Source organism: Myiozetetes cayanensis, unplaced genomic scaffold (assembly GCF_022539395.1).
Source record: "Myiozetetes cayanensis isolate MyiCay16 unplaced genomic scaffold, myiCay2020 scf31, whole genome shotgun sequence".
Lineage (NCBI taxonomy): Eukaryota > Metazoa > Chordata > Aves > Passeriformes > Tyrannidae > Myiozetetes > Myiozetetes cayanensis.
In genome coordinates, this window is record NW_026087533.1 from 179,336 (window position 1) to 197,991 (window position 18,656).

Consider the following 18,656-nt stretch of genomic DNA (forward strand, 5'->3'; position numbering starts at 1 on the left):
AAACACAATGAAGGCAGGAGTTATCTCTAGTTCATGTGGAGTGGATGGAAGTTTGAAAGCACCATCTACTCTGAAAGCCCTGCCAGAAAAGGGTTTGTAGCTTTAGCTTTATTTGGGTTCTTGTTCTAATGATACAAGTCTTTAATACACCTAGCTTTGGATAAAGTGTATTACATTCCTTGCAGAATGTAATACGTGAGTACTTGTTTTTCTCCTACATTTTATGATTCTGTGGGCAGTTGCTTTAGGTCTCAGTTTAAAGAGAAACAGCTGATTTTAATGAATTGCTAAAGTTTTTGTTTGCTAACTGTGCTGGAGTCCACGTACCAGGATCAGAAACCATTCCTCCTAAATACGTTTGACAGTTTGGCTGTGGAGTTACGGATACAACGTGCAAATGCTGTTTCAGTACAACTGGGACATGAACCTTCTCTGCTTCTCTGGCTCTGCAAACATTGCTTATTGAGTAGAGCTTTATTTTCTTGGTAATTTGTACACGGGTTAAAATAGTTTCATTAGGGACTGCATTATATGCACCACCTTCATGTTAGTGGAGATTGTGTTGTGATTTGAGGGCTTTTAACGTCCTTAAAGTATCATTTGCTGCAGGATCCGAAAGCACAAGAGCAACCCCTAACCGTGCCCTCTGTCCCCCAGCCCGTTCCACGCCTGTTCTTCGCGGGAGAGCACACCATCCGCAACTACCCCGCCACGGTGCACGGGGCGCTGCTGAGCGGGCTACGCGAGGCCGGGCGCATCGCAGACCAGTTCCTGGGGGCCATGTACACCCTGCCGCGCCAGCCCGCGCCCCCTGCGCCCCCGCAGCAGGCGGCCAGCCTGTGAGGGCAGGGAGCCTCAGCACAAGAACCCCACGGTGCTGCTGCTGTGGATCTGGGATGGAGACACTCCCACAGTCCCCGGCAGAGTCTGGGAGAGGACCTGAGTTACTGCACAACGCTGGTGTGAGAATGGCCTTACAGAAGCTCGCTGAGCCCTGGGCTTGGCAGCCTTCTAAAAACCTTAGAGCTGTTTGAAGGGACAGTGTAAACAGAATCCTTTACTGTGAAGCTGGTGAGGGACTTTGGTTCTGCAGATACTTTTTGAAAGTCAAGCTTATAGCTGGAGGTTTTTTAGGATGGGTTTTTTTTCTACCTATGTGTGTATTTACAATTTGGTAATTGCACAAAGCCCTCTAAAAGCTGGTTGCTACAAATAGTAACTTAGTGTAGAATTTATGTAAACTTCTTTGTGGTTTTTCTGTGGTTTTGTTTTGAAGACTAATATTTTTGACCAATTCTATTCCTGTCTGGTTTTGAGAATTTGGGGCAACTGTTTACCTATCAGTAACAGCAAATCACATTCCTTTCAAAATAGTCCATTGGCTGCTACACCATCTGCATCCTGTTGTAGAGAGTAAGTTGGTATCATTGAGCATGCTAAGCATACTGTTTTATTAAATACTTTCAACAAAAGAAATCTTCAGAATTGGATATTTTTAAGTTAAAAATGAGAAAAAAATATTAGCATTTGTTTATATCATTCATCCTCCTGACCATGTCTTCTGGTTGCTTTCTCCTGACATGTTGAGGTCTGTGAGAAAGGGCTTATGTGGCCAGGGTATTGGGCTGTGAAGGGGACAGAGATTAGAGGTGTCAAGTACTAAACCCATTGGAAGTGGTTGGAGAGACCCTTTATGCCAAATCTCCATCTAAATCAGTGTTACCTTCCTCAGGTCTCTGACTTTGCAAATGTTGTTGCTACTTGAGCCCTTGATGAAAAGGGTTAGTATTGAGCAACACCACTCATTCTTGCCATGCCTTCCAGGGACAAGAGAGACTTGTCATGGTTGGTTAGAAAAGTGCCATTAAAGGGGGGCAGGACTTGAAAGTCCAGCAAGGCATGGAGGAGGAGTGTCTAGGGGTGAAGGAGAGTAAATAGGGAGTCGTTTGAAACTCAAGAGTTGCTGCCTTATGCTCATCAACACCACTATCCAGGGAAACTTGTTCCAGGATGACAGATGTGACAGACCTTTAAAATCCACCAGCAGCTGAGGTCCTCTTGGCTACTCTGACTGAAGATGGGAAAAGAATTGGGGTGCTGTGCCACACATATGCGATGTAATTGGGTCTCCATATTTGTAGGGTGGTTTGTTGTTGGGATTCATGATGGTGCTGTCTCTGTCATGACATCCTGTGTGCTCTAGCAAAGTGTCAGAAACTCTTAAAAGCACTTCAGGCCCGCTAGAAAATAAAATAGTCCTGAACTTACTGTAGTCAAAGGTGTCTTTTTCCAGACAAATGCCAGGCTGCTTCTGCATGGTCTGAAGTGTGTGAGTTACTGTCACTGCAGCTACTCCGTAAGTATCAGACTGCTGAATCTCTGCTCAGCAACAGGAGCCAGTGCTTTCTGAGCTGTGGGTGGTGGAGGATGCAGTTTGGAGTGTGGCTGCAGTTCTCCCATGTGCTCTGCTGGCCTTCATGAAGCCCTGCACACCCCCTCGAATGTTTCCTGTGTGCCCCTTGGCCCGGAGGGACTGGAATCTCCCGATCTCTGCAGCGCTTCGTGCTCGTTTTGGGTCAGCAGAGGTAACGTGCCTGTTGAATGGGTAAGGATTTAAAATACCACTTCCCTGGATTTTGGGTTGGGTGTGACCTGCAGGTCCTTATGGCTGAAGTGTGCAGACTCTGCCTGTTTTCAGAAGCAGCTGAGATGCTGCAGCTTTTGAAGAAAACAAATTACCATTTATTGGCAACTCACCACAGTTCTGGAGGTGGCTGGACCATTTGAGGAGGAAGGATAGCCAAGCTGCTCCTTAAAGGAGGACCTGGAATCTGGCCTGGGATGGGAATGGCTGCAGCTGGTAAGATTTTGGTAGGCCTGAGGGCACTTGGAAAAGCTCCACCTGAGAGCATGGAGCTAGTAGAAGAGCATGAAGGAAACAGTAAGGGGTGGTCTTGTCTGAGCCTCCATCTCCCTCCAGGAGTCATGTTCAGGCCTACTTGGCTTTATTGCAGAGTCAAAGAATCATTAATGTTGAAAGAGACCTACAAAGGTCATCCAGTCCAACCATCCACCCAGCACCACCACTGTAACCCCTTTAATGTGTAACCACATTACCCAGCACCAGAACCAGGTGCCTCTTGAGCACCTTCAGGGATGGTGACTCCACCTCCCCGTGCAACTTATTCCAATGCCTGACTGCTGGAACAGTGAAACAATTTTTTTTTAATATCCCATTTGAATTTCCCATCTTAGCTTAGGGCCATTTCCTGTGGTGCTCTCACGGCAGAACAGACCGGTCCCCCCTCACCCCAGCCTCGTGTCAGGGATTGTGGAGGGCGATGAGGTCCCCCCTGAGCCTCCCCCACAGCAAACAAACCCAGCTCCCTCAGCCCTTCCTCATAAGACTTGTTTTTCTAGATCTTTCCCGAGCCTTGTTGCCCTTCCCTGGACGTGCTCCAGTCTGAAAAGAATGAACAGGCCTTCCCTTCCCTTCCCTGTGGAGTCAAGGCTACCACGCAATACAAACGTGACTGTTCTATCTGGGGTTTTGGGGGTTTTCTTTGAGCTGTGGCTGCCGTGCCTGACTTGGTGCTGTCTGTGAGCTTGGGTAGTGTGTTAACAGAGTCTTTGGGGACCGAAGGCATTGCATATCCTTAAACCTCCTTTGCATATCCTGATGACACCACACAGAATTCCAGTTGAAGCTGAGTGCAGAGAACTGTGGCAGGTGCAGTCGCTCCAGCAGGAACTGAGTCCTCCAGCCAGTGCCTGCCACTGACCTGTGTTGTGACTGGCATCAGGTGTGTGGTGCTGACTCTGCAGGCTGACCCCATCACCCCTGCCTGGCAGCTGTGGTGGGGCAAAAGGTCAGACCCCGGCCAGAGGGGTTAATGTGAATTTACCTGACCACAGATGCAGATCATAGTGGGCTGTAGCTCTGCCAGTTGAGTCAGCCCTCAGAGCAACAGGTGGGGCTGGGGCCTTCCCGGGGGTTGGGATCCACTCAAGGGAGCTCCTCAGAGTCAGTAGCCTTCGTGAGAGCACATTTTGGGTTACTCTTGTAATATCTTGGGAATTCTTATCCCAGGCCATGTGAATTCCACTGGGCATCATGAATCTTAGTGCCATGGTCTGGTAGCCACGGCAGTTGTGGATCAAGGGTTGCACTTGATGATCTCAGAGGTCCTTTCCAACCTGGCTGATTGTATGGTTCTATGATCTGTATTCAAGTGTTGGCAGAATTTTAATTGGTATATTTGGTTTCACAGTTTATAAAATAAATCTTGCTTGAATATATTATTTGTCTTGATTTTGTAAGCCTGAACTTACAAATTTCTTACTTGGCAAATCAGCAGGATGCCAGCAGGGAATTGTTACAGAGGCAGCGTTGTGCCCATCTTCCTCTGGGAATGGAAAGGGCAAAGTTCAACCCCCACAGCATCAATGCCAAGAAAGCAAGGAAGATGGGAAAGGCAGAGGAGCTGTGTGTGCATCTCAGGGTGTGCCTTGTGCAGGCACAAGGGAGCTTGAAGAAACAGCTGAAGATAAAGGTATTAAAGAACTGAAAAGAAAGAGAGTGGACACCTCTGTTGAACAAAAAATTAAAATTGTGCTGGCACCAGTAACAAAGTTCACAACCCAGCGCATTGTCCAAATGCTGAAATTAATCATGGGCAAAGAGCCCAAGAAGTGGGGTGGGAACACAGGAAAGATCTTGGTATGTACGAGATGGGACAACAGCATGCCATGGCCATGCCAGTGGGCCCCAACCACCTTAAACTGAATCAGCAAACCCCATCAGCTTCCACCTGCACCTCCAGTGACCTGGGCAGATGCTGCACAGCCCACTTACCTGCAGGCATGGGGGGGAGCTGCTGTGGGCAGTGGGGCCAGCAGAATAAGAGGGTTCAACAGACTAGTGGGAAACCTCTCCAAGCAGCCCCCACTCCACCCCTCAAGAGCCTCAACTCCCTGAGGCAGAGCTAATGGAGCCCACCCAGGGGATGAAGGATCCCTCGGGAAAGGCCCAAGGGCTGGGAGGGCCCAAGGGCTGGGAGGGCCCAAGGGAAGTCACACATACAGTCAGCTGCCCTCCAAGCCTACAGGCAAGGGGCAGAGCTGTCAAAAGGGATGATAGGGGCCAGGACACAGGTGTCCTCCAGCTGTGTGCCATTAACCCTTTTGCATCTTTCCAATAGGACCTGAAGAAGTTGAAAAACTGGAAGCCAAGGTTTGGGGTTCAGGCCACCAGATCAGTGTGGTGAATTTTTACCAGTGGTCTGTTGATTAGGAACTGCACAAGACATGTTCCTGATACAAGGGCCCAAATTAGTTTTGAATAAAAGGCAGGCAGAGAATTAGGAATTACACCATCAAGGAAAGCTTTAAATATTGGAGGGGTAATGCCTGTTGACCTGACCTCAGCTCTGCCTACCCGGGGAAAAATGACTCATGGCTGTGCTCTGAGCCCTTATACAGGGAATTTGTTAGAATCTGACAGACTTTGAGGCAAGTACTGATACCATAGAGCAGGCTGATGGCCTGATCAAAGGACATGCTGATGTCTCATGGCACAGTTGGGATCTGTGTTTGAGACACACAGTCATCATTGCCAGTAACTGCTGAGGAATTCATGGAAACCTGAAGATTTGAAAGTTTTTTCCTACTGGGCCACTGACAGGTGCCACCTTTACGATTGAAGGGATCAATTCCCATTGAAGACACATGTGGGACAACCCATTCTGTTGAAATTGCCTTCTATTGTCATTGTGCCTGTGATCCTGCAAAACTCAGGGGCTTGTGAGTCCTGGGAAGCCCTAAAGGCTATGGGAAGACCCATCTCATTAGTGCCTGATGGATGAACCCTGACTTCTACCTCTGAACCCAATTTCAGACATCTGAGGTCTGGATTTATTTTCTTCAAGTGCAGGACATGGAGACCTGGGTCACCCTCATGTTTTTGCTGGCAACAGGGTAGTGTCCAGCATCAACCACCAGGACCTGAAGGGCTATGTAATAGCAAAGAGAACAGTAGGGTTTGCTCAGATGATGAAACAAACCCTGAAAACTCTCCTTGGAGAGAGGAGCCCATGCTGGAGCAGGTTTTTCTGGTAGGACTTGTGGCCCTGTGGAGGACCCATCTGGAAGGAGCTTATTCCTGATGGACTGCACCCCACGGAGAAGTGACCCATGGTGCAGCACTCTGGGAAGAACTCTTGCCTGTGGGATGGACTCACGCTGGAGAAGTTGGTGAAGGACTGTCTCCCACGGGAGGGACCCCACAGGGAGCAGGGGAAGAACTCCAGCTTCTCTCTCTGAGCAGCGGCAGAAACAACAACTGACCATAACCCCAATCCCATCTGCCTGCACTGCTGGAGGGGAGGAGGTACAATGTGGAAGGAGTGAGGGTTGGGGGAAGGTGTTTTTAAGATTATTTTATTTCTCACTCTCCTGCTCTGATCCTGTTGGTAATAAATCTAATTAATATCCCCGCTTTGAGTCTGTTTTGCCCGTGATGGTGATCAGGAAGTGACCTCTCCTGGTCCTTATGTCAAATCACGAATCCTTTGTTGTATTTTCTGTCCTCTGTCCAGTTGCAGAGGGGAGTGAGAGAGGGGCTTTAGTGGGTACCTGGCATCCAACCAGGGGCAACTCACTGCACCATATTACCTGTAGCTGGTCACCAGCTGTGGTAAACACAGCTCAGCCTGCGATGCAAGTTTGGGATTCCATCTTTCTTCCTGCCAGCAGAGACAGGCTGGAGTTGGAAGGCACTGAACTGTGTTCAGAGTCCCGAGGTGAACTCTGCACCCACTGGGATCCTGCTGCCTACTTGTTGCAGTACGTGAAACCAACAAACGCCTCCTTGTGTTTAACTCCCTAAAGGAGACAGCAACAATTGCCCCAGTGCATGTAACCAAAATGCCACGGCTTGTCAGTCAAACTTTTCATGGACCAGGACAACAGGCAATGCTAGTTGGGATGGGAGGAACGATAGGACATCCCTAGCCTGGATTGGAGCTGCTATTCAATGTAGGCACATAGGTAAAATGCCTTCATTAAGGTCATATCCTCCTCCTCCCTGGAAAACTCTGGCACAGGGCTGACTCCCAGTGCAGTAACACTGGCTGGCTGTGACACTCTGCCTTAATGTGCAGCAGAGCCAATGACACCCTTTGCCCACCTGGCATCTGTGACACCAGGCTCATGGCAACCATCCATTGCTCCAAGAATCTTCACCTACTTCTGACAGACACTTGTATTCCTGATTATCTGCAACTATTCAGGGATTAGCCTGTAAATTGTCTGTGCCCTTTCCATGGCCTGTCTTTAAGGAAGGGTCCATGTCCTACAAGTGGTGTGAATACATTCCAAAAGACAGCAGAGGGGATGGCAGGAAGCTTCAGCACAAGTAAGGTGGTGGTTGGAATCAGTATTGGAAGTGGGAATCATTTGGATGTATTATTTGTCTCAATGTTGTGATGAGAGACTGAAAACAGTTGAGTATGTCCATCTGTGCAACTGCCAAAAGCAAGGAACGAGTCTGGGTTTCAGATCCTTGGACTGAAAATCATTTTACTGAAGACACTAACGGGGATGCTGGGAGCACGATGGCTGGACACAGGCAGGCAGAAGGCCCTGTGCTGGTGAGCAGCAGCCTTGCACGCTAAAGGCATCTGGAGGGCAGCGGGTCTGGCTCCAGAGCCGCTGGGTGTTCCCCACCTCTCTACAGGGCTGTGAGCATTAGGCTTGTTCTTTGCATTGGGGTGGTGGTAATGATGTTGAACAGCTCTTTTCCAAGGTCAGGAATCACAGTGAAGGGGAGCTGTCAGCTGCCTCTGCAGCGTGGGTACACACTGCTCTGGGTGTGACGCCGAGGGAAATGTGCACTTTGCCTTCTGTGAACAGCTGATCAGGAACCCAGGGCAGGAGCAGCAATGACCTGGGCAGGGGCAACACAGAGTCTGGCTCAACATCTCACCAATAAACAGAGCAGCAACCTTCTCGCAGGTGTGACTAAAGCAGAGAGGTTTGCATCTGAAGTAACAAGAGAGTACACCCATTTGTAGGCAACAGGAGGATCACCTAAACCCACCAAAACAAGCAGATGTGACTAATCGAAAAGATCACAGTAAAAAAAGGCCTTGGAAAAAGTAAAGTTTCCTGGCTTTTAAGCAGCAATGCCATGGTGGGTGGCCATTGGTCGAGTTCACGTTCTTCAGTGTCCCCACGTAGCAGTGGTGAGCCTGGCCTTGAACCACAAGGCCAGATTTGGCACCAGATTTGGCAGCTTTGGAAATAATGTTTAACTAACATGTTTACAGATCTCTGCTGCTCCTAGCAGGCCAGACACAGCAGCATTTGTGTTGTAGCTACAGTTAAACAACCACCTCTTTAACGATGCTCAGTAGTTGCCTGTGTGAACTGGGACAGAAAGGGCTCAACCAAGACAGAAGTTCATTTTCTTGGACAAATATTTAACAGAGGGTATCTCTGTAGGACTTCACCTTGCATTAATGGGTTCTACCCAGGGAGCAGTAACTGAAGAGACAGCTATGGATGACTCCTAAAATGTCTGTCCATAATAACAAACCATTTTATAGAGCTGCTGGAAACACATCCTGTTTTGCAAACAGAATAATCCAGAGACAAGGAAAATAATTTTGTCTATGAAGTGTGGTACCCACCTTACAACTCAGTGTATTTCAAGTTATAGTCACAGGGGCTCATCCTGAATGTGACAGGTGCTAATTGTACCTGTATCTGTGCTAACTGTACCTGCACATTAGAAATAGTTAGAAATCATGAGATTTGTACTTGTACTGACCTCTGTATCCTCCAGCGCCTTCCAGGTGACAAACAGATCCTGGTTTCACTGCAATCAATACTGACAAAGCTCTAACCAAGTGGTGGCTTCTTTCCCTCTGTAGTAACACCCTTGCTATCAGCAGTGCCATGTTGAGCTCCTCCAGCCACAGTGGAGAGTGGCTGTGTCAACTGGCTGTGCTGTGTGTGCCCTGCCCACTGAACTGGGCCTGGAATTCAGCCTGCAATGGGTGTGTGAGGGGCACCTCAACACAGGCATGGAATGAAGCACAAGGTGCTCAGTTCTTGCACTGACCCACACACACACACCCTGCTGCCAACCAGGGCTGCCTCAACACCTCACCCAGGGGCAGCGACACCCCTGAGCAACAGGACTTGCAGGGGTCCAGCTGGAAACACCACATCACACACACGTAAAAAGAGAAGTGTTTATTGGTTATATACTGTAGCACTGACAGTGTTTGTCAGGAGAGACATGCAGATAAGTGTGTGTTTACATTTGGCATGCAGACTAGGAGCACTGTGTCACTTGAAGGAGGTGAGCACCATCAGTATCCACTGCATGGGCAGCGTAGGGAGGAAAGCACTGGCTTTCCTCTACTCAGCATGCTGAGACAGGCAAGTTCTGAAAGGGTGGAACAGTGCTGATAGCTCTATTTTGGACACAAAAGTTTGTTTTAGGGAAAAAGGCAATAATGTTACCCCGGAAAATTTGCTTAACTTAGATGAATCTGTGATTATGAAAAGATTTCCTGCATTATTCGTCTTCTAACTAAGCTGCCCTAGCCCAAATATATGTTTGCAAATACAAAAAAATAGATTTATTCTCTTAAAAATACATTCCATGCAGCCTGGAGTGCTGTTTCCCCAAGGCAGGAGCTGGGACTGCACATGGGGCAGCCCAGGAGGATGATCCTTTGGGACTTGGGTTCTGATCATCAGAGGCATCTGCAAACAATGGCTTCGTGTTCTGTTGCACACAGCACAGCCCTCAGGAGGCTGGCCTGGAGCAGGGCCCCGATCACTCCAACGCTGTGCAGGGGTGGCAGAGATAAGGTCTGCTACGTTAGAGGTGACACCAACATGACTATTGCTTCGATCCGGAGTTAGGAAATGTGCTTGTGTCAGATGTCTCTCACCCACCCTGTGCTTCCTGCCCTTCCCCTTGCTGGAGGTCCCACCTGTGGGAGGGCCACAGGGCTTCCCCACAGCCAGGCCCACTGCACAGCACCAGTGGGCGCGTGGCCAAGCTGTCCCACCCACACTCCCCGAGCCATGGAGAGGCAGCTCTGCGGCTGCAGAGCTGTTCCTGGGCATGAAGGAAGCCGTTCTGTGAAGCAGCAAGCTGCTGCTCCTCGGGCTGGCACCAGCCCTTCTGGGGAAAGCCACTGGCTCTCCAAAAGGGACCAGCAGCTCAGTGTCTGTGGGAGCAGCAAGCACTGACACACTTCCTCTGTACAGCAAATACATTTACAACTTTGGAATTACCCAAGGGCTTGATGTGTGGCCTTGTGCATCATCAAGCCTATTGAAAAGCCGGTTATATTTATATGCTAAAATTACAAATACTTCTTCAGTGATGGCAATATTTACACATACACTCTATTTTACAGCTGTTCAAAAAAAGTGTGCAATTTGAGTAAACACATTGTGTTTCCTGAAGTCATTGCTATAAGGTTAATAATACAATCAGCTCCTATTGCACTCATTGACCAGAGGGCATGGCCCCTTTCTGTTCTAGAGAGGGTTTTCTTTCTCAGATTTAATCTCAGTTATGGTAAAAACCACCAGTGTGACATCTGTGTCCAGTATTTACAAGCAGTGAGACTGAGTCCGGAGCAGGAGTTCACCATATCTGCTGCAAAATATTGAACAAATGACTGAGGCAGCTGGAGAAAGGAGAGATGTCACCTTGTGAGAAACACTTGAGGAGAGCAGACAGTGCCCAGCAATTCTGCATTGCTGGGGCAGTAGCTGGGGATAAGCCAGTTGAGCAGCCAGGTGAAGCCCTCTCGTTGTTCTAGCAAAGCCTGGTCCTGGATGACAAGTGGAAAACCCAACAGCTGTTGCTGCTGGTGGTTCTTTCCTTGCAATTTAGACACAGGGGTTCCTGGGGTGAATTGTGGGGTAGAAAAGCTGATGGATAAGCCAGTGTTTTGTGGGAAGGTACAGGGAAACCTGTGTTTATTCTGTGTGTTGTGTCACAGGGATGCAGAGATTTCCTGGCCAGGACTGCAACCAGTTCCCTTGGATGAAGCCTTGGGAGCACCATGCTGAGTTGGATCCATATCAGGAAGACAAGGAGAGGGCTGGTAGATGTGTAGGGGTGTCCTGTGGGATGTGGACCAGTGCCCTGCAGCAGGATGGGGCTGGGACTGGGAGGAAAGCCGTTCAGTTGCTGCCCAAAGCAATGCTTGTGCAGTGCAGTGCAGGCTGTCTGCTGGTTTGTACAACAAGCTGGGCAGAGTGACCCAGGGCAGGGGAGCCCCCAGTGTGCCAGCGGTCTGGGGGCACAGCAGCAACGCCCAGCAGCAACCAGTGACTGTGACTGGTACAGGTTATACAGCTGCAGAGCCGCTTAGCAGCAGGTTTGGGAATGTACAGAGGGAAATAATAATCCCTGTGACAACTGCAGAGGCAGCTGCATGCCAAGGTGCTTCCCAGCTGCCCCCAGGTTAAGCAAGCAGGTACTGTGAGGCATTTGGGCTGCTGAGACAGCAGCTTTAGTTTTGAGGGGAACATGAAAAGAAGGGGTAAAGAGTCAAGAGGCAGCAGCCCTGAGAAGCAGTGCTGAGCTGGGCACTGCCGGGCAGGCTGCTGGGCTGGATCTGCTGTGGGGGCAGCACAGCACAGGGAGGCAAGGGAAGCTGCTGCTGCTCAAGCAGCATCTGATTTTGGGCATGGCAGTGATCCTGACACACGGTGAGTGCTGAGTAGAGCAGGGTGCTTAGGAGGGACACAACCATTGCACAGGATTGTTACAAAGAAATTGTGGTTTCAGACTGCACAATCTGCAAGGATTTCCAATCCTTCCTGATAAACACATGGGGAAGCAGTTCAGAAATCTGAATTTAGCTTCAGATTTTCACTTCATTTTAGTTTGGATTTTGAATTTAAATTTTTTTCCTGTTATCTTGTTCTACTAGCACTGCCATACCAATGGTAACAAAGAGTGGTTCATATAATTTATTTTAATATAATTTAAAGATTATTAGAGTTGCCACTCAGTACTAATTTAAAAGCATTATCTTTTTATCTTGTTAGGCAACTTGAGACTCACACGTCATGACATATAAAAGAATAAAACGAAGGGTTAAAAATACGAATTTGGAAAAACATCTTTAAAATTGCAAAAGGAAACACTTTTTGTCAAAAATAACTTTTCCCTTCCTCCAAACAATCTTTATAAAAAAATAATCATATCACTGAAACACACCTCTTGTGTTTTCATAGCTATTTTGCAGCCAGGGAGGAGCTGCAGCACAGGGATGTGCAGACACCCAGCTGTGGTACCTGCTTCTCTGGAGGTGGGAGATGGGAATGAGTGTGGGGTGCAGCTCTTTCCACAGGACCTCTGAAACACATCAGGGACCTTTTCCTTCTGGCACATTATCCCTGTCCCTCCGCAGAAAATCACAAGCAGCAGGAAGCACTGGGGGGTCAGTGCTGTTTGTGTACAGGCCAGCCCACCAGCTGGGGGGTGGAATGGAAAGGAGGGACTTGCCAAGCCATGTGCGAGCCAGGAGCAATAACCCTGCTCAGGGCAGATGCTGCTCCAGCACCTGCCCCCCTCCTGGAGCTGCAGGGACGGTCTCTCTGCCTGACAGTGACACCAACTGCATTCCGTGGCCTGGGAGCACTGACAGGGGGACACATCTCCATATTTGAAGCAGTCTCTGATCACACCTGGGTCCCAGGCACAGTAGATAGGGATAGAGCACAGATGGAGGCTGTAACTATACTGGAAATCAGCTTAGGGTTCAATCCTGCTGACTCCACTCTGTTTTGGGAAGCAACAAGGACATTCTGCTTGTCTGTGAGGAAAAGCACTTGTTTCTTTTTCTCTTATGGCTCAATTGCTGAGAATGAACTGCAGAGCTGTTGCCTGCAGAGTGTGAGAGACATAAAGCTTTGGGTAAATAGCACTCCAGCACTTCCAGCAGGAGGAAGTGTTGCTGCTGCAACACTGGTTTGTTTGGCTCACTGGATGGCTTCTTGGTGTGGGATCTCAACTGGTGATGAGTAGGTCATGCAAGGCTTGTTGCAGAGACTTGACAGCAACAGGAAACAAACTGCTTCTAAACAACATCTTCTCCTTCCCTCTCAATGTGTAAAGCAACAAGCAACCAGTGACGAATGGTCTCCTCCTACCTAGAGAGAGAGGGTGGTGGGAACACAGGTAGTGATGTGACCACTACCCCAGCCAACAAGGGTGTATAGGGACAATGCAAAATGTCTCAAGGAACGGAAAGCTTTCAGTTGTGGAGGACAGCTGTCATGGGCTGGACATAGTCACAGGGACACTGCTGGGATCTTGTGTGAATGTAAGTGATTAACAAGAAATTCTCTCTTGTCCAGGGGGTACCATTGTTCAGAGAGGCTATGTAGTCAGAGTTTCCATATGGAGACAGACTTATCATCCTATATGGAAGATTAAGATTGCAGGTACAGAGATGAGAAAAGGGAGTCCCCTGAGCAAAGTCTCTGCAGCTGCCTCTTCAGCAATGAAGAAAAAGAATTCACTGGTAAAGCTCCTGTACCTTTCAAATCGCATTACAAAAATGGTTTCAGACTAGCTGAAGCCTCTGGAGAGGTTACAAACAGGTGTGATGCCTGGGAGCTTGGTACTGTTCTGCCTCTTGCTCCACTGTTTTCACTGAGCAGAAGGGAATGCAGCTCATCTCCGAGATGTCCGGCAGGCCCGGGAAGTGCCCTGCAAGAGACAACCCACAGCTTCACAGACCGGCCAGACCTGCAGCTCCCCGGGGCATTTCTACTCTGCAGACAAGGATTGCAAATGCCTTTGGCAACCACCCCAAATCCCACCAGGATCCCAGTCCAATGGTGGGGTGGGAAAGAGCAGTGACAGGATGAGTTTGGAAGACAGAGGCTCTGCCAGCTGGGAGTAAGCCCAAAGCAAAGGGACCCAGCCCTGCCTCACAAGGCTTTTTTTCATGCTGTAGCATACTCTGTACCCATTTCCACACCCAACATGTGGGTCCTGCAAGTGAGATGCAGAACACCTGACAATAGAGGCACTGGTGTTGATTTAATGTCAGAGCACACCTTTTGTGGTGTTCAGGCTCCTGCTACAGTTGGTGGCGGTCTGGGCAAGGCACCAGACCCAGATGATTGTGTGTACATTACAGGGATGACTTTACCCAATTTTATATTTGCTGTTTATCCAGTCTGTGCAGACAAAGAAAGCACAACACAGTCTCAGGTACAGGACTGCCCCGGGCCAGGGAATACCACTGTGAGTATCACCCCTTGATGACCACACAAGAGCAGTGCTGGGGTGCCTCTTTCCTCAGCTACCGACAAGGACAGTGTAAGTTCACTGATCTCTGCTGCCAACACTATCTTTCTTCAAATGCCAGTCTGCGAAGGTCAGCTGGGACCATGGACCTCTGGGATCTTAATTCTGTGCCCTCACCATAAGGTGCTCTGTAGGGCACTCAGCTGCCTTGCTGCAGTCCTGCTGCTCTCACAGCAAGACTCAGCAACTGTGGTGTCCAGTGCCAGACACTGGCAACGGGCTTGGGGTCTGACAGATTCCCTGCTGTAGGTGACCCATAAACTGAAAGATACACTTTGCTCTGGGCAGCTACACAGGCCAAGAGGGAATGCCAGGAGAAAAAGGAAGTCTTTTGTGCAGACACAAGCATGCCTGTGCACCTGAGAATTAAAGTCTGCCTGGACCTCTATATCCTCAGAAGGAGGCCCCTTGTGAAGGGGCTGTAAGACACACTTTTTTTCACATTTCAGACCATAAGTCATAGTCACTATAATGTGGGCCATTTTGCATTTCTTTGTGTGTCCAGAAGGATGTATTTTAGGAGGCAGAGCAGCAAGTATGTAGCAGCAGAGAAGCACTCCAGCAGCCAGCTGAAGCAGAGACTTTGCTTTTGTCTCTCCAAATGTATTTTTCCATCCCTGATTGACTCATGTACCACAGCATGACTAGATGCAGTGCCTCTTAGTCCCTGGAGAATATTTTTAGCCATAAAGCTAGCTGAAACAAGTTTATAACAGAAAATACAGCAGCCACTCCATCCCTGGGAAGTGCTAACTTCAGACTGGATTTCTTCTACAAGGTATACTTTCTTTTTGGACAAGTTCTTTATGTTACTGGGATGTCAGTTCAGATATTGGCTTCTTGCTTTGTAACCACCTTCCCTCACATACCTGCTCCTCTGCTTGGAGACCTGGTTGTGCAGGGGAGTTGGATTCAGGGTCCTGCAGCTCCACCTTGGTGGCTGGCCTTTTCCCTGGAATGTCAGCCTGTAAGAGGTACTCAGAAGAGCTGTACTGCTTCCTTCTGGAACTGGACACAAAATCCTTGCTTTCATCCTGTGCAAAGGAAAATAAAAAGGGTTGGGACCTAAGGACCATGAAGGGTCTGGAATAACGCTGGGCTTCTCGTCCTGGGTTGGCAGTGTGAGCTACTGCCTTGAGTCCCTTTGGCAAGGAGAGACTTAGGGCACCAGACCAGCTATGGCATGGCCTCACTTATGTACTATTTCACAAAGATTTTTTTAAAAGTCCAGTAATTTTAACCCAAGTTATGGGTCCAGAATCACAAAACAGAATAGATGGACAAGGTTACTGAGGTCCAAGGAAAGATGAAACCACTGATGTGATATGGCTGGCTGCTTAAGTAGAAGCTTATGAGGAGTCAGCAGGAGTGAAAAGGAGATGGATGCTGTGTTGGGTTTGCATGGCCAGGTTTTGGTAGGTGGGGGGAGCTACTGGGCTGGCTTCTGTGAGAAGCTGCTAGAAGCTTCCCCCATGTCTGTTAGAGCCAATGCCAGCTGGCTCCAAGATGGACATGCCACTGGCCAAGGTCGAGCCAATCAGAGAAAGTAACAGCATCTCTGTGATAACATATTTAAGAATGACAAAAAGGCATTGTACAGAAGTAATTTTGGCCAGGGAAGAGAGGGGTGAGAATATGTGAGAAACAGCTCTGCAGACACCAAGGTCAGTGCAGAAGGAAGGGGAAGAGGTGCTCTAGGCACCGGAGCAGAGATTCTCCTGCAGCCCATGGTGAAGACTGTGGAGAAGCAGGCTGTCCCTCTGCAGCCCATGGAGGTCCACAGGAGTGCTGAGATCCACCTACAGCCTGTGGAGGAGCACCTAATGCAGGTGGATCCCAAAGGAAGCTGTAACCATGTGAGAAGCCCACTATGGAGTAGGGTCCTGCTGACCTGTGAGGAGAGGAGCCCATATACTGGTAGGATCTGTGACCCCCTGGGGGACCTACATTGAAGCAGCCTGTTCCTGAAAGACTGCACCCCATGGAAAAGTGACCCATGTTGGATCAGTTCATGAAGAACTGTAGCCCAGGGCAGGGATCCCACACTGGAGAGGGGGAAGGACTCCTCTCCCAGAGCAGTGGCAGAAGCAACACGTGACAAACTGACTATAACCCCTATTCCCCATCTCCTTGCATTGCTGGGGGTGAGGAGGTGGAGTTCAGGAAGGAGGAAGGGGAGTCCAGGAAGGAGGAAGGTGTTTTCGAGATTTGTTTTACTTCTCATTATCCTGCTCTAATTTTGATTGGTGATAAACTCAATTAATTTCTCCAATTAAGTCTCTTTTTGCTTGTGGCAGTAATTCACGAGTGATCTCTCCCTGACCTTATCTCCACTCATGAACTTTTCATCATATTTTCTCTCCTGTGTCCAGTTACAGAGGGGAGTGACCGAGGGGCTTTGGTGGGAACCTGGCATCCAGGCAGGGTCAACCCACCACAGCTGCACTGCACATTAGTCCCCAGAGCAGGGGAGAGAAGGGGCGAGAGGCAGCACATCCCTGGACACAGTCAGGGAGACTCTTCTAGGAGAGCCACCTACCATAATATGATGGCTTCCTTTGACAGCAAGCTGCCTTTAAGGTTTTGTCTAATATGTGCAAGCACACAGCCCAGCTCCAGTTGTATTAATGTCAGAGGCATAAGAAAACTATGCATTCATCTGGCATTGCTGCTGCTCATCTGCTCACTGCCTGCCAGTGCCTTTGCACTGATTTTCATCAGTCAAACATCAGATCAGAGAAATACCGACTTCACTATCTGAACCATGAAGCCCAACAGAATGACTGCTCAAGGTCTTGCGTTGCCTCAGGTCTTTAAGGAACTCAAGGAGGTAGAGTTCCAGCACCAGAGGGAGCTGGTCCCCAGGCTGCAGCACCCATCCTGCTCCCTGGAGCTCCCAAAGCAGTGTTCCAGAGAACTGCTGCTTCTGCAGCACAGGTATTGCACAGGACTGTCAATAACTCCTGTAGCTTCATTAGGGACATTTGCCTACATCAGCAGTAAGGCAGGGAAGGCTGCAATGGAGGAGAGGAACATGGATTTTGGAAAAACCAGCACAGGTCTCATGTTTTCCATGTAAGATTGTTAAGCGAATCTCAGACTGTGGATAGAGGAGCTGGAAAGAGATGACAGTGATACCTTCACAGGGCAGCTGAATGTCAGCACAGATCAGTGCCCAGCCTTCTGCCAGAGAAAGAACTACATCTTTAAATGAAACATAAATCCCAGCAGAAACAGGCTGCTGTGATATGAGGCATATTATAATCCTGAAGATACCATCCAAAGGGTTCTTTTCCAAGAGCATATGCAATAATTTAAGTTGCCCAAATACATACCATTTGCTATATTTAGTACACCTATGTATCTATGGTCTTTTAGGTTAACTTCATATTCCTCATTTACAAGCTAAAAACACGCTTACTTTATGACCAAGAATTCAGGTTTGTGCCTACGTGGTGTCAAGGGTGAGTTTATTGTAAAGTCTGGTGCAGAGAGAGACACTGAGCTCAACCCTTACCAGCCCTGCGTGAATTAACGACGCAGCTGCTCTCCTGACTGCCTGTCCCTGGAGACACGGGCGAGGCTGGAAGCCAGCTAATCCTTGGGATACCTTGGGATAACCACACAGAGCTCAGGTTGCTCTGTGAGGTAAACTTCAGCTGCTGTGAATGTACACCACATAGCTGGCAAATCTGATCTGACAGTGACCTTGAGAGCACCTGAAGAAATCTGTCAGAGCCTGCGGCTCCAGCAGCAAACACAGCTCACCAGACCAGATATCTACACGTGTCACTGCTTTGAGGGACACCCTCACTGGTACCAGCCAAAGGAACAGGAAAAGAGCACAGCCATCCTTGTAGAATATGGGCACAGACAAAGGAGGGAGCAGCCTCCAGCTACCACCCAATCTGTTTAGGAGATGCCTGGGGAGCATTTCCAGACCAGAGTCTGGTTTCACGTGAGGAAACCATGCAGCTCTTACCAAAAAGAGCTCTATCTCTACAGCTGCCATTAGAGCTACAGCTCTGCCTGAGGCACAACCCCACTCAAATCTGCTCACTTCCAGCATTTTTTCATTGCTATTTCAAGTCAAAAATGCCATGCAAAGCCACTCTGAAAAGCATACCATGCCCTACTTAAGCTATAACTATGTCTTCTCTAATCTTGGCAAGACCAAATGCTACTATGTAGTTATTCATATGGCATTACAAGACCCAAAGCAGATGGATCTAATTTCAGTACGGCTAAATCTGGTAATTCACATATGAGATGCTGCACTGAAGACAGC

The 18,656-nt window shown here is 48.7% G+C and overlaps 2 protein-coding genes across 7 annotated transcripts in view; one reads left to right on the forward strand and one right to left on the reverse strand.

Moving 5' to 3' along the window:
- Window positions 1–4,299, forward strand: part of KDM1A (lysine demethylase 1A) — a 43,802-nt gene extending 39,503 nt beyond the window's left edge. For all 3 annotated transcript variants that reach the window (XM_050326166.1, XM_050326164.1, XM_050326165.1), the window contains one exon: window positions 658–4,299. In XM_050326166.1, the coding sequence (XP_050182123.1) occupies window positions 658–843 (186 nt within the window). In that variant the 3' untranslated portion in view covers window positions 844–4,299. The remainder of the gene's footprint in view (window positions 1–657) is intronic.
- Window positions 4,300–9,243: 4,944 nt separating this feature from the next.
- The window catches only part of LUZP1 (leucine zipper protein 1), a 39,483-nt gene continuing 30,070 nt past the window's right edge, over window positions 9,244–18,656 (reverse strand). For all 4 annotated transcript variants that reach the window (XM_050326129.1, XM_050326130.1, XM_050326128.1 and 1 more), the window contains exons 3-4: window positions 15,238–15,402; window positions 9,244–13,762 (exon numbers count right to left, since the gene is read on the reverse strand). In XM_050326129.1, coding sequence (XP_050182086.1) covers window positions 13,727–13,762; window positions 15,238–15,402 — 201 coding nt within the window. In that variant the 3' untranslated portion in view covers window positions 9,244–13,726. The remainder of the gene's footprint in view (window positions 13,763–15,237; window positions 15,403–18,656) is intronic.